Here is a 25,313-nt window from a genome sequence, read left to right on the forward strand (position 1 = left end):
GATGTAAGTAAATGCATCATCTTTGTTACTTGCTGTCAGACTCTCAAGAGCACCTGCAGGGTTGGGGACTTATTCTTCCATCTTTGTATTTTCCCAGAAGACGCAGAGTGAAGCTGTGTGACCTCAGTCTTCTCAGATTAGGCAGTTCCACACTACTTCTGCAAAACTTTAATTAATTTCCTACAAAGGAGAGTGTGGTACATTCATTACATTATTTTTTTCTGGGGTTGTTCTCAAAGTCAAGGGAGAGAGACAAAGTCTTTTCTAGACAGGAATTTAGAAGTGGGATTCTAACAGTAGGTGCCCTCAGCCTTTGGTGGAGCATGTTCTTCTCCAGTAACTAAGGAGGGCTTAGGCTGTGGTTAGGCATTTTGGGGAAGAACAAACATCCAACTAAAGTAATTTTGCAGTTACTCAGAGACTATCAAACTTTGTTTGAGATAGAGGGAATGTTTCATTATTTGTGGAGAATCAAAAGTGGGACCACTCCAGAGAAAAACACTAAAAAGGTGAGATCCAGAGCCATAACCATATGCATTTTTTTTTCTCTGAGAAAGGCAGATTGCTAGATGAGAGATGGTCATTGTTCAAATGTCATGTCTATCTGTGATATCTGTACCTAAAATTAGGAAAAATCCCAAATCTTTTGTGCAGAACAAATACCTGATATACCAAGTTTTCTACCGTTAGCAAATGATTGTTGGGGTTATTACATGGGTCCTGACTGTGGCAAAGTGATTAGTAGTTAAGTCAGTGGGGTTTTTTTACCATGAGAGAATATCTGCCAGTCATGATCAAAAGAGACATAATCTGCAATAGTAGTTCTTCAAAAGGGAGGAAAATAGTAATTTCTAATTATTATTCAACTCATTGACTGCTTAATTCTGAAGCACATTTTGTTCAAAAGACAAATCTAGCCATGCTGTCAGATTACACTTGCCTTTGGGCTGGGGGGGAGGCTAATCCTTGGGGATTTCCTGCCCGCTCCTGCTTCTATGCTGGAGCAAGAGTAGGCATCATCCCCCCTCTGCATCAAGTAAATTCACTGATGGGAGAAGGGGCAGAGATAGATGTAAGCATCACAAAGCATTAGGCAGGCACATAGATAAAGTACTCAGAGATAAAGTTCATAGATAAAGTTCTCACAGTGATAATGTTCAAATTCTTTCTTACTCTGATGATTTGAGTATTAAATTGCTTCCTGTGATTATTTAATGTGTATATGTAGCCTGTGTTTTTTTTCCCTTCCCCTTTGCATGTGATGTACTAGCAAAGGAAAGCAGTAAATAGTCTCCTTGGATATGTACAGCTCTGTTCATATCTGAGGTATGAAGTCAACTCCAGACCATTTTGTTCTCATAAAATATACAGCACTGCAGTTTAGTGGATAATGGCATAAATGCTAAGATTTGATGGGCAGAACCATTTTCACTGGGAGATTTAAAACACTGTGAGTACTCAGTGCTGGATGGGAGATACATAAAACCATAGAGAGGCAGAATCACTGTGCTGTGGGGGTAGTGATTTCACCTTATCGGGGTATGTTAACACCTGCCACACTTATCTATAGCTAAGTAATAATACATATGAGATTTTTCAAAGTACTAATGAGGAAGCTAATGGGTTTTACAGTTCCACTCCTTTAGATGTGTGTTCTGTAAAGGTAAAACCTTTTTTGTTCTGCTTTGGATGATAAAGAAGAAGATGGTTTCCCCTCAGGACAGCAGGAACAGACTACATGCTTCCTTCTGTTTGAGTATATCAGTTTGGAGGGCTGCTGAGCATCTTCAGTTTCCACTGCACTTGTGGAAAATTATAGAGGAATGCCACAGCTTCAGATTATGTTCAGGGTATGCTCTGTTCGGAGCTTAGGCAGAAAACTTTGCAGGAGGGGAAAAAATAAAAATAAAATTAAAAAAAATAGAAAAGGAGAAAATTTTCAGAAGCTGAAGTCTCTTGAGTCATCTGTATAGAAACTAAAAAAATCAAGATACTCAGCTGCTGTGCCAATTCCAGGTAGCTGTCTGAGAGCCCAGACATATGTCAGGAACTTCAATGCCCTTGAATCGAGCCGTGAGGGTGAACTGGACAGATTTTTTTTGGTGAACAATGACTAAAAAAGGAGTGTTCTTTAGTAAGTAATTACCAAGGGCTTTCCTTGTGCTTTCACTTTAACACAAGTGAGACTCCTGCGTAGGATTTGAAGCCTGAGCTAAGATGGCTTGGTGCCGCCCAAGAGCCGCCTTGTACGGAAGAGGGGAGTGGGCGTGCGTTCAGGCTGTCCCAGGTGCTCGGGGAAGGCTGCCCGCCTCCCTGCTGGGGAAACCCCGCTCCTGCCTCTGACAGCTCCGCCGCGGCTCTGCTCTGGATTAGTATTTTAATGTATATTAAATAATTGCTGGATTCGGATCTTTCAACTCCTTAATCTTCAAAAACCATTTAGTCTATTGTCTAGCCAATAGAGGGTATTTCAGCATATTTTTTTCCCTGGCAAAACTGTAGTGCATTTCAAATTATTCTAAAATTACCCGCACTTTTAAAGGATTAATTTGGGTCTGTTCACGACATGCAGTCATGGACGAGTCCAGCCAGGCCCGCCGAAGGCGCTGTTATAATTATAGTTAGTGGAAATGAGATTGTTTTGCACCCGTTTGGAAAAACGTGGAGAAAGTGGCACTGAGAGAACAGGGCGAGGGCTTGGTGACAGCCCCTGCCTCGGAGGCGGTGCGGGAAAAGTGGGAGGGGAGGGAGGGAGAAAAGTGAAAGGGGAAAATAGCCCCAAACCCACGCAGCGCCGTGGGGGTTTTTAAATTTTTCCCCCCCTCGGTGCGGGGTGAGGGCTGTTTCTCGCAGGCAAGGCCCGCGGGTCCCTCCCGGCCGCACATCCCGCAGTGCCGCGCCGCCGCTGCGGAGGCGGGCGGGGAGGGAGGGACGGGGCGGATGCGGAGGGCGGGCGGCTGCAGGCGGGCAGGGCGGGCAGGGGGAGCCGCGCAGGCAGGGCCGGGCCGGGCCGGGCCAGGCCAGGCCAGCCGGGCCAGCAGCGCCGCCGCCGCCGGTCGTGCCCGAGCATGTCGGCGCGGGAGGCGGTGACCTACCTGCCGGAGAAGGGGCTGTACTGCCAGCGCCTGCCTGGCCGCCGGGCCCGCGGGGTGCCTCCGCCGCCGCGCAAGGGGAAGCGCGCCGACACCATGGGCTTCTACGGCACCCTCAAGATGATCTTCTACAAAGTGAGTGGCCGTCCCATCCACTCCCCGCGGGTGCGCGGCCGCGGAGGGCGGGGAGGGCAGGGAGGGGCGGGCGGTGGCCTCACGTCCTCCGCGCCGGCGGCCCGCGGGCGGAGACGTGCCGGCGGCGGAGGACTGCCACCCGGCCGTAGCTGCAGTCAGTGCGCTGCCGGGGAGCGCTGCCCAGCGCTTAGTGGCAGGCGGTGATGCGGTATGCAGTTTGCTGCCTCTTCTTTCAATTTTAAAAATATTTTTTGTTTTAATTTTTTGTTATACTGCCGTCTCGATTAGTTTGATAAATAAACGTTGTCTGAAGGAGTTGTGTTTTCCTAGCGACAAATTAAATGTTTAGAGCATGTTTGCTCGACGGTTTCTGTGTTTCGGTTACGCAGAGACCTTACTGATGTCTGAATCTTGTCACGAGACCTCTCTGCTGTAGAGAAAGTTTTATCTTCTTCATACGATAAACGGCGTTTAGCACCTTCTGAGATACTGAAAGTCAGTTTGTGTGGTGGACCCCATGTGAAAGTTGCCTAAAATGTCTGATAAAAAACCCAGCCAAAAGGAACAGGTGAAATCATTATTATGCAATATAATAATGCATCTTGTTTTCTTTACTAACATGAAAGAATAAATCACCAAAGTTGATTAGTCTGCTGTTGGCTTTCTACTTTTTATTTTTAAGGCGCGCTTTTGAAAAACTGCATCTCCCTCTTACGAGAAGCAGAAGAGGAATATGATGATGATAACCTCTCAGAAAGGCAGTCTGGAAATAAAAATTACCCTTGAACAGGAAGAATCCTTTTTGAAAAGTCTATCATCAAATAGCAGAATTTGTTCTCAAACATCTTACTTATGCTGCCAGTAATTTTGGTGGCTCACCCACCTAGCACAGCAGCAGAAGATGGTATCCATTATTTTTCAGTGGTCTTTGCAACTGGTTTTCTTGGGGGAACAGGGGGGTCACTCCTCCTGGGGCATGGGGAAGCTGTGAGGGTGAAGCATGCAGGGTGGTTCTGGCTCAGTGGTTGTCTGGTAAAATGCTGTAGAGTGTCCCATGTGGGGCATGGGCAACAAAACAGAGCTACAAGGCAAACTCTTCTGGTTGTGTTGTAGCTGTTCCTGTAAAAACAAGCCTTAGCTTTCCTGTGTAAGCACTAATGAAGCAGAACACAAGATCTTCAGTGGCTGTTTTTAGGTAAAACCATAAGGGTATTTTCCAAGTATAAATAACCAAAATCACAACAGAAGTGTATGGATCATAAGTGTTAGAGAATCCTGTTGGGTTTGGGGTGTTTTGTTTTAGGTAGGTAGACTGATACAATAAATGGTTAAATAAATGTGTTATAATACTACAATATTTTAAAAGATCAAATCAATTGTGCAAGAAATATGCCAACTTTTAAAGTGTTATCTTAAGCATGAAATTTTGAAAAATGCAAAATGAAAAAAGGAAGCAAATGGTTATACTAAAGTCTGAGATGTAATGCAAGTAGTTTATGTATTTTGAAGCTCATAGTTGTAAACAGCAGTAAATATTCTTCAGCTGGCTAAACTGTTGTGTTGTATCACATCTCAAAAAAAAGGAAAACTGAAAAAAACTCAGAAGTTGCATTTGGCACACATATGTCTCATTTAGTCCAGAAGCCTGTGGTTAAAGATTACCCAAATATGTAGAAAGTCATCTCTATTTGTCTGCCTGGATAAATATGGCTTTCATTGGTTTCCATCTCTTTGGTAATTTTTGCAGTCTGGCTTCCCCTTTTAGCAGCTGCCCCGCTCATTATTTGGTTTTGATCATATCTAATTGCAAGTGACATTCAAGACTGGGGTGTAGTGTTTTTCTTCCTTACCCTTCTTGGAAAAATACTGGTTAATCTGTCAGTCTGTTTTACTGCAGTTTTATAAATGTTTTTAATGTACAGCTTTTAAATAAAACTATAAACAAAAGATACAGTAATTTAATTTTTTAGGCCTTGAAATAAATATGGTTTATAATGCAGAAAGGCTACCTAAAATGCAACCATTTTAATGAGAGACTAAGCAATGAACCTGAACACAAAAAGTCCAGGGTTTTGGTTTAGTTCCTTCCCTCCTCTGCTGGGAGGACAGAGAGAGAACAGTTTAGTGAATAAACCAACACAAAATAAATTAACACACAGTTAATTTAAGTTCTGCACATTTTTTCACAATTTGGGAATTAAAAGAATGTAATTCCAATTGATTTTGGACCCTAAAAGAGCCATAATATGTACCTGCACCCTGTAAAACATGTATAAAATATTGTTGAATTTAGAAAATAAAATGTTGCTTTAAATAATTTTATGAGTGTCAACTTTTTCAAATTTGGTATAAAAGTAGAAGATAAAAATGTGTTAATTTTACAGAAGTACACATAAGTAAGGTTGACTGTGTAACTAAATCCATGCTATTACTCTTTTTCCTTCACCTTGCAGATGAAGAGAAAGTTGGACCATGGCTCTGAGGTCCGTTCTTTCTCTCTGGGAAAGAAACCCTGCAAAGTCTCAGAATACACAAGGTAATTATGCAATGACAGATCACTGGATCCTGATTCCTGTATATATCCTGTCTTTACAATTGCTAAGCCTGATTAATTAAGCTCCTCTTAATGTTAAAACACTGTAAAGCAAAGAAGAGGTGGTATCAGCATTTGTATATTGCTTTGCTAATTTAAATTATGTGAACTGAAGATGAGTTTTAATGAAGTAGCCAGACTTGCATTTCCTCAGCTGAGGTTTGTGTTTCATTCTAAATATAGCATGCCCATTTTACTTAAGAGACATTTTGAGGGCTGGAGCATTCTTGGGAAAGTCAGTCAAATTTTAAAAAGGGACATAATGATAAATCCTAAGACTATTAAAATTGTGATCAAATGTATCACTTTGCTATGGTAACAGGAATGAGAGAATGGCAATTCATGTAGGTGGAGCAGACCATCTGATCTTAACAAGAACATATGCATACTTGCTATCCGATGTGAAAGTATGGGTTCTGGTCCACTTCCTTGCTACTCCTGTGTGGTACCAGGATGCACAGATTCCTGTTGCTGTTGCCATCAGGTGCTTCGTGAGGTAAAGCACTCCTCACCATAAGCAGCAGTAGCAGAGCTGTGGATGCATGCCTTACAACTGTATTCTTACTATGTAGTTGCCATAACAATTGTGCTTGGATGTTACACTGCTTCCCGTTCTGTTTCAATTTGCACTATTCTATGTTTTTTCTGCACTATAAACATCGTACCTCCCATAAGCGTTGCATTTGCCTCCCAAGGCTTTCTGGAAATGGCACTTCTTTTGAGCACATAGCAGAGTGTTCAGTCACTGATGGATCTTTCAAAGTAGTTTATATGTTATTTCTCCTCCTTTTAGAGGTTTATCTGGTGATGAATGAAACGTTAGGCTGCAGGTCATAGGGTTATTTTTCAGATGTGTAAATGCTGCAGCACAGTAAAGGAAGTGATGTATTGTTGCTGAGAGGCACTTGTTGCAGCCTTCACATTCCCCCAAGCCTGCAGGTGGTATCTTCTGACTTTTGAGTCAATCTAATGGAAGGACCCTCTTGTTGGCCGCCATTTATTCAGGTGATGCACTGGGAGTTCTCTGCACTCCCAGAGGAGTAAGCAGTTCAGCACCAAAGAACACTTTTTTGTCGAGTGTGTCTGTCAGATTCGGAGGACCTGCTGGACTTGTCAAGCTTCCACAGAGACCTGACTTGTTTCAGGGGAATGAAAACAGAAGAAAAACAAAGCACGAACAAGTATCTTGTGATTTAATCTCAGGTCAAAGGAGAGAAGTTTTTAGATCCTGTTTTGAATAACTGTTTTTGACTGAGAGCCAGTTTACAGCAGAAGAAAATAAAGTGTAACTGTTCTACTGGGGCAGGTTCAAGGCTACATACTGCTCAAAACCAATAAAAGGTAATTTCAAGTGCCTTATTTTGGACCTTGAATGATAGGCCTTTTGCTGGATCTCTATGTAGAATGACTAAGCTGTAAAATCACATTTTTGTTTCAATACTTTTTACGGACACTACTTGGATTTTGAGTAGTTATTGTCATAAAAGAATCCTTAAATAACATTTGATCCTTCTCTCTTAAACTCTTTGATTTGGTTTTATCTAAATAATATGTAGGCAAATGGTGCAGTTCTTGTCCCTGCTTATTTCCATTTTCCCTAGCATCAGGCACTCTAAAATTGACCAGCTGAACTTTGTTTGCATATAACAGATAGTCAGTAAACAAATGCCATTAAGAGGATCCTTCATCTCTGAAACAGTATTTTCATACCAGCTTCTGTTTCTGTTATTACTCAGCAAAATGAACAGTTAAAAATAGGCCTGCTCAGACCAAGCTTTACTTTTCTTAACCTGTTTGGGTAAATGTTAGGATGTGCAATGATTGTCCTTCAGAATAAGGAAGAGTAGAATGAAATATTTGTAGAGCATAATGAGGTAAATATTAAAATGAACTTGCCCTGTATCATTTATAGCCATTCCTGTAGCCACTGAAAAATCAGTAAATCCTCCAAGCTCATGCCTACCAAAAAGCTGGGTTTATCCTGCAAAAAAGCAGAGGGTTTTTTGGAGTCTCACACTATATTCAAAGTGTTCATGCTTGTGCAAATACTACTGGGGTTCCATATCATGCTAGGGAATACAGCTTTGATATTCTATGAACGAAGTACTTTACATTATGTAGAAAATAAAATGGTAAAACAACCAACCAAAAAACCCCCAAAACAATACCAAAATGAAAAACAACCAACCAAACCAAAACCAACCAAACAAACAAAACCACAAAAACAAAACAAACAAACAAAACCAGAAAACACTGTCAGCTGTATTTCTTTAGAATCCCACAATAGTAGCTTAATCCCAGCTCTTTTAAAAGCGCCATTCCATATGAATGAGCTGGTTTTTAACATGTCAGAGTGAAAAAATCAAACTGTGATTCAGAAAGCACCTTTCGCTCTTTTTCCCTTTTCACTTCACACCCCTCCCCCTTAATTCCTGTGTCATTCTATCAACACAGAAACTTTAAAACACTGTATAGAGTATTTCAAAGCCCAATCCCAGACCACTAAGCCACTAGAACCGATTGATATTACTAGCTCTTTGTCAACAAAATATATTAAAACCTAAAATTAGTTTCTTTCCCCCTTTCTGTTTGGAGATGAAGCAGCACCAGAATATTTCACATACAGGTGGAACTCGGAAGTCTGGCTTCCTACATTCCCCCTCAGAAGGCACCAATGTAGCCCAAAAGGAAAGGAAATACTGTCACAAGGAGAGGAATGTATAAACCTGTATCTTTACACACAACTTGCTGGCCAGTTAACAGAGTGATAGTTTTTCAGCCTTGAAATGTGATCCCTATTTTTCCCCTAGTTGGAGGGCTAGCAGTAGTAGAAGTAGGCAGATTTATCCAAGTGAGGGACTGACCTCTTGAGTGACCAGCAGAGCAATTCTTCACATTAATGCTTTTGCTTTAAGCTAAAGAGTTTAAGTAATAGTTGCAAATTATGTACGAGATTTTTTTGTTTTCTTGTGAATTTTCCTTGATGTTTTACATATGGCTATCACTCTTAATTTGTATGGCAGTACCACAGGGCTGGTGCCATGTTCCGCCACACCAACGACATTTGGGGACCTGCGGGCAGCCAATGGCCAGGGACAGCAGCGGCGCCGCATTACATCTGTGCAGCCACCATCGGGCCTTCAGGAATGGCTGAAAATGTTTCAGGTAACCATGCTTGCAGATATAAGCATCTGAAGCAACTCGCTTCCATGGCTTATGTAAGGGAGTGCTTCAGTAGAGCTGGTGGTCCTCCTTATATATCCCAGAATGTCTCTGCCATTGATTTAGTGTTTTCTTGCAATAACAAATGGGCATCAACTTTAAGGGATACTTGTTCCCTGTTTCAGAAAAAAAAAATAACTGCTTTAACTTCTTTCTTAATAATATAATCCTTCCTATGTAATGCTTTCACATCTTCTGCAAAGTCTGTCCAATGTGTAAGGGCTACCTGCATGGCCTCAATGCATTTTCATTTGAGACTAGTAAGCTTTGGTGCATAGTTTGCTTCAGTGCAGTTACAGCACTAGTTTTGTCACAAGTCTGGTGTCTTTTAAGATTAAAAAGAAAAGTTTATCAAAAACAGATTAAAAGGAAACTCCCTGTGTATTTTTGCTGATCTCTGTGTACTAAACATGTCAGCCAGCTGAATGGAGGAAGAGAAGGAAGAATTTTTTTTCATATCTTTTGAAATACATTCAGCAACACCTAAACATTACTTATCTGGACAAAAGAAAAGATGTGAAGGACAATACTATGGACCACTTGCACAGGTTAAAACTGAAATCTGCCTGGACACTAGTCAGGGAGCACCTGAGCCAATTTTGTGTATGGTAATACAAGCAAAGTTTGGGGCAGGTTCTGCTTCTGATCCACAACCTGTACCATGGAGATCTTAACATTTTGCTCTGTATTTTTAAGAAGTAGGGATGAATCTTCATTGTTGATTTGAAAAATGGAAATATTATGTCTTCCTGTCTTGATTAATAAACCATTCCTTCTAAAAGCATTTTCAAAAGGAGCAACTAACAAATACAGGCATTGTTTCAATTACTGTAACAGACAAAGATAAAAGAACAATATTATAGATACAGGTATCTATCATGCAGTTTTGCAGGCAGAAGTGTACTTTTGCTTGATTCATGCTGCCACATAATACCATTGATCTCAATCACTGTCAGTTCTGAACATTACAATCATAATGTAGACCCTCTCTTCTCTTTATTTTTGCACATTTATGATCTGCTTAAACCAGTGGAAGCTTGAAATTAAGATTCTTTTGCACATTATCCAGTTTCTTTAAAATATTCACATTTATTTACTGTAGTGTATCTTTTTTGAGACTGTTCACAGAAATATGGCTTTTTAACCCCTAAGAATCGTATTTGAATGGTACTATATATATAAATATATGGTAATGTAATACTACATTGTATTTTAACATTTTGTAATGTTTAGGCATTTCAACTAGCAAAAGCTATTTTGTTACTGACAATATGAAACATATTTTAATGTAAGATTGATAGTTAGTGATAGTTACATATTTTTTAAAAATATTATGAAAGGCTGAAGTGTTTGAGAGAGTGGTGCAGACACCCATGCCAGTAAGACCAAGGCTGTTGGCTGTTTGGTTAGGATAAGTAGTCTATAAGCACATGCAAATTTTGCCTATGTAGAGAAATGTGTAATGTAACAGTGTGTAATGTAGAAAACATACTTTAATACATAAATATTTAGATACTTTCACCTTGTCAAAATACTTAGTTGCAGTGCTAAATGCCTAGATGTTGGTCTATACTATTGAGAGAGAGAGGGAGGCCTCTCTCTCCTAACTGGGGATCATTGAGCAGCACTTACTGATCACGTCTTTTACTGGTAGCTTTTGTTGTATTCACAAAATGAACACATTTGAATGAAAAGCTTTCAGAGTCACGTAGCTCTATCTCAGTGTTACATCTGCTTGCTTCATCATTTTCTGTGTGCTTATTTTTCACATGAATTTCATGAAAGGGGAAGGTCTTAAACAGCCAAATGATAAAAGTACATTCATAGGGGAGGTAGCTCTGCCCAAAAGGCAGGATTAAATGGCATGTGCAGCATCATTCTCATAACACAAAGTTTTGCCTGTAAAGAAGCAGGAATGAGGGAACTTTCTTTGTGTACTGTGTACTTGCTAGTCGAGCTTAATAGCTCTCTTATCTGAAAATATATTTCAAATTAATTTTAAAGTTCAGTTTCTAGGGGCATGTTAGGGGGACATATGTACTGTTTCAGGTAGAACTGTTCTTTGGCATAGAAGCTGGCAGTGACCAGTGATACTTAGCTATTTTGAGGACTCTCACCTATATGTTGGCCTTCAGTCCTTCTCCTGTGTTATGTTTTCAGATAAAATCAAGGTGACTCTGCAAATATTAAGAAAACTTAAGATGGTCTACAGGGATTTTTATGCATGCTTCCTGTTGTTATGTTTTATAGTTGATCTAAGCCTTTTATTTTGAAAGTAACAAAATAATGCAGAAGGGAGATACAGTTGTGTAGTTGCACTTTCCCTTTAAAAATAAAGTTGTATATGGATTTCACTGAAATCTTGAAAGAAGAACAGAAAAGCATTTTATGAGCTTCAAACCAGTTAATTTCTTAAAGGCCTGTTTATTGTTTCTGATTTGCAGTGGCTCTTGATTTCAGGTCTTTTTAAAATTCACTCTAAGAGTTTTTAAAACCCAGTGCCCAAGTGTATCTTTACAAAATTTCTTTACAAGAAGTTTTAAGTCACCAAAGTTCTTGCCATAAGGAAAAAAAGTCAGCTGGATGCTAAGTTCAGTCAGAGTTGGTATCTGCTTTAAAAATTACTAAGCTCTCTCGTCTTCCTACTTCATATACTTAGGGTGTTGGGTTTTTTTTATTTAAGTAATTTATTTAAAAGTGGTATTTTCATGGAAAATTGACCTTGAAAAGTTGTTCCGTGCACACTAATATAGGCAATCTCTTTGAATAACTAGTGAATGCTATCATTTTGCCTACAACAGCATTTTAGATAGTGTCAAAACTGCATTCTTTTTTTTTTTTTTGTTTAGATAAATAGTCGGCTTAGTCACTTAAATTCAAATTGCTTACCATTCTCCATTTCTCCATTTCAGAGATGCTCAGGAATGAAAACATGTACAACTGAGTAGTCCACCTCTTATGTGAAGCAGGCAGTAAAGATTGTACCATAACCAGCATTGCAGCATTTTCTGCTCTATGTCTTGTGGAGGGCCTAGGTCAAATTTCTGTACAACCCTTGCAAGCAGCTTTGGAGAGATCTGCAGTACAGCTTCATGCCTGTCCTAGTTTGAAAGACAGGTGTTTGCTAAGGAAAGCAGAAGACTCCCTTTGAACTGAAAAATGTGATCCTTCCTTCCTACAGATTATTATGATTTTGAAATTAAGGGCACTCTCAGGCAAAGATATGGGGATAGGAATAACAGTTCTTTACTAGTGTAACTAACAAGACAAACAAGAACAACAGCTATGAAATTAGCTACAAACAGAACAGTAACTCAGTCCCAGTGTTTTTTGGCTGCAGGCACCTTTTCCCTGAGCTGCAGTTCCCGGTGCTGGGGGCGGGCGGGTCCCGCAGAGCTGCAGGAGGGCTGGGGGTGATGGCAGAGCTGTCCCAGGGGGAGAGAGAAAGATTGAGAGACCCTTCCAGACCCCTCTGCTCACGGTGTGGGTCCCGATGCTCAGCAGAGTGCTGGATGAAGGCAGGTTACAGCGAGGAGGCAGCAGTGCAGGGTCTGACAGCAGTGAGGATGGGTCCCGACACTGGGATGGCAGGGATGGAGCTGAGGCGGCGATCGTCCTTCTCGTCCGAACTCCATGGGGGAAATGGGCCGAGCCAGAGCCTTCTGTCTGCTCTTCTGTCTGTTTGAATCTCGTGGGGTTTCCCTCTTCTCTCTCCCCTCCCTCTTGCCACCAGGGCCTGGTCAGCATGTATCTTAGCATGACAATGGGGAAAATTCCACAGAGGGAAAAGGGAAAGAACCAGCCCCCAACAATGCCCCTCTTGGCTGTATCTCTGATTTGTGTCAGAGGAGTCCTGCAGACTTACAGCAGGTCTCCTACCTGTCCCTGCTTATTTCCCTTTGGTTTGGCTCTCATGGAAGTTTTGTTACATACAAATTCAACTGAATTGAAATTCAGAGAAACTGAATTTCTGAGAAACTCTGTGTTACCCAGCCTCTAGCAGGGATGTTGTGTCATGCTGCTCTAGATAAGGTCCATCACATGTGCTGCGAATGTTCAACCCAGGATACCAGACTGGGGACTGGGACTCTGATATGGGTTAATGAGGGGACTTCAGCACCAGCTGCTCCTGAATCCCTCCTGGTGTGACAAACTACTTGCTTTACAGCTCTAGAGCTGTACAGCAGTGTTTGTTTCAGTGCTTATGTGCTCTTTTTATCCAGACTGAGGTACCCTCAAGCTGGGGGATAGCAGGGTTTTCAATAACTGATCCAAGAGCTAGACAGAAGTAGGCTCCAAGAAGTGTCCTTCTGCAGGTCTCAGTAATGACAGGCCTTCATTAACAGAACTTAGTAATGGAGAACAGCACCCTGAAGTTAAATTCTTTAAAATAGGTTGTCAATATATCTATTATAGCAAAAGGTTATAATTGCTACAAGCTGTAATTGTACAAATTGAAGGTAGCAGATGAGAGCTGAGCAATAGAAGAGTGCAGGTCATGAAAGAGGAGAGGTGCAGAAAGAGATGATGATACAAAAGCAGGGAGAGAAGGTCAGACAGAAGGTATGAGGTGGAAGTTGTAGAAGCGGCAAAGCTATTGTTTATATTGACTGTAAGAAAGGGAAGACATTAACCCAGATTAGTGAAGGGGGAAAAGAAGGGATAGTTTTCAGTTAGGTAGTGCCATCGATGCAGCAGCTTCTCTACTGGATGAGGAAATTACATGAACAGCCAACAGGCTTTGGCTGACAAATCAACACCTTCCTGAGGAAATGGGAGGAAAGAGGGGGTATGTTTCTTTAGGATTCCGAAGTCATTTCAAAGAGGAGTATCAGTTCGCCCTGCTGGCTTCCCAAGGGCTATGTGAATGACTCCTGGAGTTTCCTTTTCTAAGGGAACACCTGCCCATAATAAAAGCTTTAGTTTAATTTTATGTTAAAATTAAACTTCAGTTTTGAAGACAAGGAAAGCAAAGGAAGACAATTAAGCAAAAGTATTTTAAAGTATATTCTTTTCAAGGATCTTCAGTCTGAAAGGGAATTGCCTGGTAGAAATCCAAGGTGTCTGGTCAGGATGCCACCCCTCTCAAAAGTCTCTGGTCATCTACAAGCTCTGAAACCTTGCAAACTGCTTGACACGCATTTACTTTCTTTCTCTTCTGCAGTGTTTGTTCTCTGTTGTTTCTCATCAAAGCTACAAAATTACTCCTTATCCTTTCTGCCTAATGAGCTGCATGCAGTTTCCTTGAAAATGGATCAAGGTACAGGGCCCAGAAACAGAATTTACTAGTGTTGTCTTCATTAATGCAAACAGTTTTCATCTGGCAAGGCTTCCTCCCAGTTTTCCACGCCAGACATTTCTCTCAAGAGACCCCTTACCAACTGTAGCTGGAGGTTTGTTTACTTAAGTGAAAGACTGAGGGACAGTGTCCTAGAGACAACATTTTCTAGTAGTTGATTGCTTAAGAAGACCTGTAGGAAGCTGCCTGTACCCATCCGCTAATGATGACAGATAAAAGAGTTCCGCTTTTAGTCGTTAGCAACTCTTTCCCATTTTTGTATCATTTTTCCTTTTCTGTCCAGATCTGTATTAAGTTTTAAAAACCAACTAAGTGTAAGAGAGTTACAGATTAAGATGGCATACAGTGACATTATTAATCATGTTCGTAACTGCTAGCAACATTTGCCCCAGCAGCAAGTGCTCTTCAGGTAGAGTTGTTCTAATTTAGTTGTTCTAATTCTTATAAATTAAGAGTAGAATGACCTTGGAAATTTATATTATAAGGAAGTAGCACAAGTATTACTTTCTTTTTAATTCTTCTAAATTCAAACATAGCTGACAGATTAAAGACTGCAAACGTTTGTACCTAACAGCAGCTAAGCTGTGTGTTAATGAAACAAACAGCAGTTGGAAAGTTGGTGAGATACAGTTCTTCAGTGCACAATTTATGGAGAAATGCTCTGTGATAGAAATGTTTCTGTTGAAATAAATTTATAATAAAAGGAGTTTACAATAGCACTGCTGCAACTTTGGCTGAGACAATCTTGTTTCTTTTTAATATTCTGAGGTATTGAGTATGAGACATGGAAACCCTCATCTCCTGTGGTGACACTGCATACACACAGGTGGTTGGGGAATGTTTTCTTGCCAGCTGAAACCATTTTACCAATTGCCCACAGTGTGTGGAAAAGCTCAGGTCAGGAACTTCCTCCATTAGGGTAGGCTGTTTATTACCTGGAACATATTTGCTGCATGGCAAGGGTATGGCAGTGCAGTGAGGCAACTGCTGTGCATGGCTGCTCCACGGCAGTCCCAGAGAGTGCTTGCTCCATAACGGAGCCACCTCCACTGCTCTGAAGGACTCGAGTCACCTGAAAGTTCCCAAGGCCATCATTTGGGTAAATGATAATTCTACTGACATTTCAAGTATTTTGATGTTTTAATTAAGGAGAAGTGATGAAACACAGTCACCTCTTTACATTGAGTAAAGCTGGATATTTATCTGCTTTGCATTCACTTTTAGAAATTCTGCCTACTTCTCCCCTTGCCTCATTGTTCTGCAGAAACTGCTCAGTACACAAACATTGTAGTATTGTTGACACCAGAGTGAATTGTCAGAGTCAAATCCAGGGAACAGAAATTTTGAACCTGAGCAGTAAAGGTCCTGAAATACATGGCAGAAATCGGAATTGTGAGGTATCCTGCCTTTTTTTAAAGTTTCATTTAGCCTCTTATGGTAACTATAATATCATTTGTGTGTGCTAATTTACTTGTAGATGTCACTCTAGAAGATATCCAGGAATAGGAATGTGAATCTGCTCGCAAAAATTGTGATGTCTCATTTTCTCTCTAAGACTTTGTGTTCTAATTCTGTTGCTAAATCATCTAGCAGCAGCTCTTGCTTTTTTCCTGTAATTTTTTTCACATAACAAATCAAAGGTTTTTGATGAGCACAGATGAGTTTAAGACGGGATTTTTAGATACTGAGTATATTAAGTTACTATTTTTTTTTCCACAAATGATGCTCATAATCTGCTATGCTCCCAACTGACTGCCTTATTGAAATCTTCAAATGTTATAGTGCCCATTAGTAAAAATGTGGAGTAAGACAATTACCAGTCAAAATTTTCTGTTTATTCAAGTGTGAATTGATACTTACAAAATATGCATTCATTTATAGCCAGGATTCTGAAATTACAACATTGTCACTTAGCGACACACTGTAGTTATAAGCAAACAGTAAGCTAATGTACTTTTCAAGAAAGGTTTTTACTTTCCTTTCCTTTGATTTTGGTATACCAGATGAAACATGAAGGTTAAAAGCTATCATCTCACTTGAATGCACAATAGAGAAAAGGAGTTCACTCTATTGCAACCCCTCTGTTGTCTGTAGCATGTGTGTAGATTTCATCAACTTCAAAAGAAGGTTAATTAAGTCAATTATTATTAAAAAATATTATTATCTATTTAGTTGCCAATCTGTATTTGTGCATATAACAAATCCTTTCTTAGCTTATGAATTAATGTAGTAATTTTGAATATATTGTGTTGATTAAATCTTCATTTTTGTATCATTAGCATGAACATTTATCTCCTGGCTTTTTATATGCTTGTATATAGCTCAATGAGGAAACTTAATTTGCCTTATTGGCACAACAGTGGCACTTACTAATATAAACCAAACCAGTTAGTTAAACTAAGCTCACTGTTCCTTTCTTCTTCCCTTGCAGAGCTGGAGCGGACCAGAGAAGTTACTTGCTTTAGATGAACTCATTGATAGTTGCGAACCAACACAAGTAAAACACATGATGCAAGTGATAGAGCCCCAGTTTCAGAGAGACTTCATTTCTTTGCTCCCAAAAGAGGTGAGAATTACATCTTATTATTGGATTACAACATAATATTGGACTATGAAGTGCATTGGCTGCCATCTTTAGAAAAGTTCTGTGCTACTTTTGCCAACATAGTGACTTAAACTCATGTTAGAGGTTCACAGTTTGGAACTCGGCCATAACATGGCTACTGTAATTTCAGGTTACATATCTCTATCTCTTGATAGCATTTAAATACTTGGAAATACAGATGACCCCTTTAAACAAAATCCCAATAGCTCTAAAAATATTTCTGTATCTTAATTGGGCCAGTTGTACTTTTTTTGAGGGGGACCAATTCTGTTGAGGCACACACACACAAAGATTTCCTCTGGATGTAAGACCTCTCTGCACATTATTCTGTGAGCATAAGCATTATTTTTAATGCTGTAAGTGGTGAGTACTTGTTAATATTATTTTTTAATTTATTTTAGACTAATGGAAACCTAAAATCTGTACAAAATAAACCAAAAATAAACCCAGAAATGCACTTCTTACTAAGGATAAAGCCAAACAGTAATTAAGCAGACACTTTACAGTAAATCCTTCACTGAAAATCAGATAATGTTGTATCCAGTTAAAGAGAAGCTGAGATTTAGATTTTGGTGTGTGTAACTAAATGCTGTCCACACAAGAGTAATTTGTGATGTCATCACTACTAGAACATGAGTGTGGATATGCAAGATTATAAACCCAGTTTACTGCAGTTATTGAATAAATGTATTTTAGTAGACTTATAAATAGTACTTCTCATATTGATTGATTTTAGGAAGTTAAGTCTCAGCTCCTAACACTTTGCAAAGCAAAGTGTTCTGGTGTTTGTATTTGGTTGCTATGTTTGATGTGGTTTTACTACCTTTTGTGTTCTGTTCTTTGACACTCTTCTGGCATATATCCTATTTTTGAATACTTGCATGTGCAAAAAGCTACTTTCCTTTACTACACTGTCATATCTTCTCAAGTCTGGAAGTGTCACTGCCTTCTCTTGCTGGCTGGGATTTTTAAGGGTTGGAATCAATTAATGTACCAAGTATTAACTTAGTACACAGGACATGAGATTAGTATTTAGAGAAGTAATTCCTGCAGCAGCCTTCTCAGGGAGCAAAAAGGACACTGGGAGAGTAGAAGAGTTTAGCAGCACCTCTGCATGGTTGCCATGTTTCCAGAGAGGCTGCCCAAAGCATCAGAGGGAGACGAAGGCAACGAGACTTTATATTTTGAAGAGACAGAAGATACTTGACCACTTCTGCATCTATTCAGTCTAAAAATTTGACAGAGAATTGATAACAGTAACTCAGATATCAGTTTTCTTAGCATGATTTTTTGGCACTACTCATTGATGTACAACCAGTGATTGAGTTTCACTGTAAGTAAAGATCATGTTAGAATTTTAGTTTTCACAATTTCTTCACAGAAAAAATACAATACTTAGCAGTAAAAATTCCTCACTTAGATTTCTGCACTCCCCTGTAAACTACTAATGTTTAATTTGTTTATTTCCAGTGGGTTTCCTGCCTCTTGAAACCAGATTATTGTAATATGTTGCTTCATGACAGGCTGTCTTCACCAGTGAAGTTGGCTTCAATAATTTTTGCTTCCTAACCCCGAGTCGCTATCACCAAAATTAACTGAGTTTAAAAAAGCCATTGAGCTGACTCCACCATCTCCTCTGATGTTCCCTCACCCAGATCTTCTCAGCAGGGCTGTCCCCAGCTGCTGAGTGCTAGCTGCAGTGGGGGGTGATGCTCTGAGCTGTGAAGGCATGAGTTGTTGGGACCAGTAGTTCCATGAAGAGGCTTCCCTAGTGAAGCCATCATCCTGTGGAAACATGCTGCCTTGGATTGTCATTCCACATTAACATCTGTGGTTATCTCCAGTGCTGTTGGATGCAATGTGCTGATTTTATTACCTAACCAGAACAGGAAGATGATGTGGACAGGAAGGCTTTGCTTCAAAACTATTGTCTGCAATGCAAAGACAATAACTTAAAAGCCAAATAACCGTAGAAATGTTTGTTTTCCTCCCAAGAAGATAGTCAAATAGTTAATATAAAATAAATACTCTTTGTTTTCTTGCTGAGACTATAGAAATAATAATTCAAATTGCTTATTTATGAAAGTCATGTCAGGAAACCAATAGATAGAATTTTGCTGAAATCAGCCATAGAAATTTTGTTGGTTCTGTGTAAGTGGAGAAAAAGGCAAGGGACTGCTTACTATTGGGTATTATTAACACTTCAACAGAGAGTAGTTCTAAATCCAGTTCAGTCAAAAGTCAGATCTTTGCTACCTGAAATTTTCTTATCCACTGCTAATCCTAAAGTCAGCTGTGGGCTGTGTTGACCATTGATGACTATTTAGATAAATGTAGTCTAAAATATATGTTGCCCATATTTAACCTGGTTTAGAATCAGTTGGCTCATAGGTGTAATTAACGCCAACATAGCAAATATCTGTGTCTGTATAGATAGCACAGGTAATATTTAAACAAACTGCTGTCAACTGAGGAACATTCAGCAAAAAATGGAAAAGGTCTGTGTAATGTTTGAGTTTTGTCATGTGCAGTTCTATGTAATGTGTGTTAGGGAAAAACACTTCTTCAATAATTTCACATGCCAAGGAATGAAGACAGAAAGTTAAAAAGACAGGTACAGTTATTGCTCCTGTAATAGAGAGACCAGATCCCAAGTGCTGACTCCCTGAGTAAGGAGAGAAGAAGGTTCTTCAGGTTTGTGGCCTGGGGTGCCTACAGGTTCTAACACATCATTTAAGGCACAGGTCCCTCCCTCTAATGTGGGCTCCCCATGAGCTGCAGGTGATGACATGCAAAAAAGGTGTGTGTGCAACCAAAATGCAAACAGTTGTGACATTCTGAATTTTTATTTCCTGCTCAGCTAGTGGCTTGTCTAGATTACTAAAACTAAATGTTTCTCACAAAGTGAAGTCAAAAATCTGCTGAGGTCAGCAGCCTGCAGTTATGACTCCCTCAGTAAATTTCAGTCTTTGCTACTTTGAAGGGCAGATTCTGTTTCTTTCTGTCTGTCTATCTATCAGCTTCACCTAAAAATTTAATTGAAAGTCCTGAACAAAGTACATGGCAAGCAGAAGTAAAAATGGGTGATCTAATTTCCTTGACAGCTTCTGCATCCTGTTAATTACTGACAAAGACCCTACTGTGAGACCCTACTCTGTGAGCGTGCTAGTAGTTCTCTGCATTAAAGTTTGTCAATATTGTTCTTTCTGCAGAGTTTTTAGGGACTCTGCATTTCCTGTGACTTTCCTGCACCTTACACTTATTTTCCATTGCTAGGTAGTTGCATTGTTGCTGTCAAGTAGAAAAGCTGTACTTGGTCATCACGCCCTTAATGATAGCTGTCCTTGTGTTTTGGATTGTGATTTTTATGCCTCTGTTTAAGGCTTCATGGAGATGTGGAGATTTTGAGGGCTTTATTGTGGTCACTGTATGGCTTAGGTCAGTCAGACAAAATCTGAATTTTTTCCCAATAAACTTTAGTTTTGTCACGTGGAAAAGCTCATCTTCTATTTACTTTCTGGTGCTCTTAAGGATTTGCCCTGTGATTTCGGTAACAAGCTGCTCTAAAGTTACATATCTTAATCCTACTGCATCCCAATCCATAAAGCTCCTTGAAACTCCACCTAGGAGTGTGTTTGAATTCTCATCAGAAAATGAGCAATACCTATACTGCCTTTCCTATGGCTGCAGATTGGTTTTAAGCTGTGGGAAACATAGCATTTACTTGTTCTGTATTTGGGCTTACTGAGTGACGTTACACATCAAGTGTCCATCCCTATGTACTCACGTGGTTAGCACTGTACTTTTCAGTTCAACTCTCAAAATAACTTTTGGTGCAATTGTTCGCTAAAATAACAGACATAATTACTTTGGTAATAATTCTAATGATTCAAAGTAATGTGGCTTATATTTTTTCAAAAATGTAATAATTATTGCAGCTGACATCTGTTTTATTGCAAATGCAAGAATCATTTTGTGATATGATCTATAAGGATTTAGTTACTTGTGATATTTCCACATGCTCACAGGAATAAACTGGAGTCTGTTAAGTTTCAGACATTGTTTAATAATTTATCGTTCCAATTTTCTGTATTTCAGCCCCTGATGTGTGATAGTAAATGGAGTTATTTCACTTTTCTCTTCAAAAGCAGTGCAGAAAATACACTTTCTTCTTCTTTTTTACAGCTAGCACTGTATGTGCTGTCATTCCTGGAACCCAGGGACCTTCTGCAGGCAGCCCAGACATGTCGTTACTGGAGAATTCTGGCTGAAGATAATCTTCTCTGGAGAGAGAAATGCAAAGAGGAGGGTAAGGCTGAAGAAAATGATGGATGTAATGGTCAAAGTGTTGCCATCATAAAAAGTGCTATTCATTTACATAATAAGTTTAAAGTTTTATGAAGGCAATTCATGTGACTTTAGATTTAGTGCTAGTTATGCTTTGAGCTACATGGTATGTATCTCTGTTGAAAGAAGGTAATAGAAATAAGCCATGGAATGCTAGAGTTTAGGCTTAATATCTTATTTATAAAGTATACCAGTTGAATGTTTTTGTAATACAATTGGGTTTTCTTTTTGAGGATTATGTTTATTCAAAATGCAACCAAAAGAAATAACAGCTGAGGTGTAAAAATGATAGGAGTATCTGACAGTTTGTAGTGTGGAAGAAAAACTGTTTCAGTGGTTTGTAGAAGGGCTGGTGTAATTTCACATCACTTGTGGGGTAATTAAGGCAGATATGGCACATGGTAGTGGGAGAAGGTGCTAAAAGGTTTGCTTGGAGAGGAACACATAGTCCATTAGCCACATGGATATTGTTCTGCTCATGCCAATTCAAGAAGATATGGTGCTTCAGCACTGTTATGAATGGGCAAAAAAAGGCTTCCATGAAAGTAGCCATGTATTTGTGCACATGGAAAATATAAGCTTTTATTTTTAAGGAGAATTATGGAAACAAGGAATCTCTTTGTGCTGGGGAGGAGGGGGGTAGAAGAGCACATACATGTGATCCAGAGCAGTCTCATCTTGGACACAGGACCGTGTCCAGACTACCTTCAAGTATGGAGACAAGGACTTGTGAGGGGTTGATGCAAAGGCTTCAAAAAACATAACAATGTCAGTTGTAGCTGGCTATTTGTGAGGGCACCTAAACTAATTTGTTTTCTTTTGTGATGGAAAGCAGGTGTCTGACCTCCTAAATCTTCTCTAAAGATTCTTCTCTTAAAAATTTCAGTGAAAATGCATTAAAATGACAGAGTGAGAAAAAAGGAGAAGGTTGAAAGGGGAATGAGCTTACATTTGTGAGCTCAAAGTAAGAATAAATACATCCAGGCAGGAGAGCACAGGCAAGCAGGTCAGTATTGCAGCCTTCTTAGCCTCTGAGAGCTGCTCAGTAACATGAAGGAGTCCTCAATTCAAGATTCCAGGCAGAGACAGGGCTAAAGGCAGAAGAGTGAAATCCACATACTGCCAAGAGACAGAGATTCCTGCCAGTAATGAAATGCAGTGGATAAAGGAGCTGCATAGAAAAGAGAGCAAGGTGAGAGAACTGTAAAAAAATCTGTAGTAGCAAGGCTGAAACAAAGCACTACTGCTTAAGTGTCAAGTCAGAAAGTGCATAGCTATACTTTAACTCCAGCCGAGAGAAGACAATGCCAAAAGCACACAGCCTTTAAGATCAAGAAAGCTCACTGATACCAGGAGTCACAGTGAACTTAAAGGTAAGGAAGATGAGTGACCAGAGTGGAGAACCACAGACAGAAAGGTTGACTTCTTGAACTGTTCCAGAATAAGTGGTTAAGGACATTTTTGGACAATACCCATTTGTAAAAGGCAGTATTCTGCTGCGTTTTCTTGGAAAGGGGGATCCAAACCCAAACTAGGAGATTGCCAGAAGGGAATGATGAACTATAGCATTTTCAGTCATGATTATGGTAATGATTTTGCTGAACTGACAAGGACAGACAGAGTATAAATCTCTGAGGAGCAGGGTGGTGTCACTGACACACAAATGTTGGCCTGCAGGAGGTTGTTACGTTTCTGCCATATTTTAATGTCAGGGGTCACAGTAAAGATTTGGGAGGGAAGGTGTTTTCTGTGGGGTGGCCTCATCTCTTCCCCTGCCCCTGCTTTTTAAAATTCCATTTTAGGGATTGATGAACCATTACATATCAAGAGGAGGAAAGTAATAAAACCAGGCTTTATACACAGTCCATGGAAAAGTGCCTACATCAGACAGCACAGGATTGATACCAATTGGCGGCGAGGAGAACTGAAATCGCCCAAGGTGAGGTTCTGAGCTCTGTGCACAAGGCCGTGAATGAAGTAGGATCAGCTTGTGGCTCGGATTCTTTCTTTTTAACAAACAAGACTATCCATGCACAAAAAGCAGTGAATTGCTACAGAAAAAAATAATTCGTGTTTTAGCTTACCCTGGCTTTAAATTATATTCTGACCACTATTTTGGCAATGTGTTATGCTTCATACTGCAGAATCCTTTCAATGCACTTCTAAGAATTTCTGTACAATTTTGTGAATTCTTATAAATATGCCTGTTTCTTTGAGACAGGTAGTCATGGAAACTTGATTGAAATACTTATATTTAAACATACAGACATGTTTATTTATAAGTGTATATGTATGTATTGGTAGAGCTGGGTCATGTTGCAACATAAAAATACTCCACAACTGTTTTGTGATCAATTCATGCTTTATTTTTAAATATATTCTTCTAAATTGAGCAGCACAAGACAATAACTTCATTCTGTGTTAAGATTTTTGTGGGGTTTTCTAAATGTTAAAATTCTTTCAATGACATTGATATATATCATTACATACTTTCCAATATGAAGATATGGAATATCTTCAGTATTTCAAACCTTTTGTAAATAAAATAGTAGCTCTCTAATCAAACTTGATAATGAACAAGCAGCCAGAAATGTGAAGAAAACCCACATTTGTGGGTTTGTAAGGTTTTAAGGTAATTTACCTGTTTTCTTAATTAAAAATTGCAAAATAAAATAGGACCAAAAGAATTCCCATGGAAAACCTTTGGCTATATCCTTCTATTTATTTGGCCGTGACTTATGTCCATCTCTGGCAACAGTTCTGTATTTCTTGCCTTGATATGCCACATCAAATTATATTGGAATTATTGTTAAAATTACAGCCTCTGGCATTATCCAAATGCCATTTCATTTCAATGAATATCTTGAAAAATGTTTGCATATCTAAGATAAAAAAAATATTCATCCTATGTATTCTATTAAGGAGTGGTTTTTCTGTTGTTGTTGTTGTTGTTGTTGTTTGTTTGTTTGGGTTTTTTTCTGCATTGCAATAAGCTATACAGAATTACAGCTTTTCCAAAATTAAGCATTGAAAATCCCACCTCTATAAAGCAACATTGCAGTCCACATTCCTAACACATGAAATTGTTGCTTTTGTTTTTATTTACTTGAGTTGATGGTTTTCTAGTTTTTGCCTTTGGTGCTGCCTGGCATTTAAGACAATACAATGCTTGGCTGGTAAGGGAAAAAAATAGATGTAGTCAGCCTTGAGCACTGACATACAAAATACTCAGCAAATAATCAGCCCATCCTTTTTATTCAAGATTGAAACAAAAGGTAACAGTAACTCAACTGAAAAATAAAGAGATGGAATAACTGCAGAGAAATAGAGCAGTGTTGAGTTACTAATTCAGCCCACTTTTGTTAGTGATTTTTCCCTGTACTTTTAGGAGGCTTGCAGTAACTGCAGTGTACCTGCTAAGCAATGTGGCATCACTCCATGGAAGGAGGGAAACACCTTCTTTGGTCCCAGCTGGCAGTAAATTAGACTTGACACACAGGGTTAAGGTGCCTTATTGTTACTGAAGCAACTCTAGCATTTTGTAACTTATGAATCAGAAGAGCACTCTGTGTCTCCTGCTTCTCTCTAATCTCCTGCATTAAATTGTGACTGTTGCTTTTGTGTTCTTGGTTGCCAGGTGCTCAAGGGTCATGATGACCATGTGATCACGTGCCTGCAGTTCTGTGGGAACCGGATCGTGAGCGGCTCTGATGACAACACACTCAAAGTGTGGTCAGCAGTGACAGGCAAGGTAAGGTGGCTGCTCTGCTGGATTCCTTGGGAAATGAGTCACATGTAGAGCAGTGGCACAGCAAAAATGCTACTGTGCCATCAGACCATGCTGTAGGGTGGCCTTTGGTGCCTCTGAGGTAGGAATCAGATAATGTACCGGATAAACATCTGGGTTGCCTTTCCCTACGCAGAAACTCCTCCAGTTCAAAAAAGTCACCTTGATGTGAAATTGCAGTGCTATTCATGTTACCACTGGTATATATCCTTGTTCTCTTCGCAGTTCTGCTA

The 25,313-nt window shown here is 39.6% G+C and overlaps 1 protein-coding gene across 3 annotated transcripts in view; it reads left to right on the plus strand.

Annotated features, from left to right (window-relative positions):
* The window catches only part of FBXW7 (F-box and WD repeat domain containing 7), a 104,106-nt gene that overhangs the window by 66,949 nt on the left and 11,844 nt on the right, over positions 1 to 25,313 (plus strand). For 2 of the 3 annotated variants that reach the window (XM_062492906.1, XM_062492907.1), the window contains exons 2-7: positions 5,681 to 5,763; positions 8,844 to 8,985; positions 16,773 to 16,907; positions 21,132 to 21,255; positions 23,096 to 23,232; positions 24,931 to 25,044. In XM_062492906.1, coding sequence (XP_062348890.1) covers positions 5,681 to 5,763; positions 8,844 to 8,985; positions 16,773 to 16,907; positions 21,132 to 21,255; positions 23,096 to 23,232; positions 24,931 to 25,044 — 735 coding nt within the window. Of the gene's footprint in view, positions 1 to 3,062; positions 3,228 to 5,680; positions 5,764 to 8,843; positions 8,986 to 16,772; positions 16,908 to 21,131; positions 21,256 to 23,095; positions 23,233 to 24,930; positions 25,045 to 25,313 lie in introns of those variants that run through there. The other variant, XM_062492908.1, reaches the window with a different exon arrangement.

The sequence above is a fragment of the Cinclus cinclus genome, chromosome 5 (genome assembly GCF_963662255.1).
Source record: "Cinclus cinclus chromosome 5, bCinCin1.1, whole genome shotgun sequence".
In the NCBI taxonomy this organism is placed as follows: Eukaryota; Metazoa; Chordata; class Aves; order Passeriformes; family Cinclidae; genus Cinclus; species Cinclus cinclus.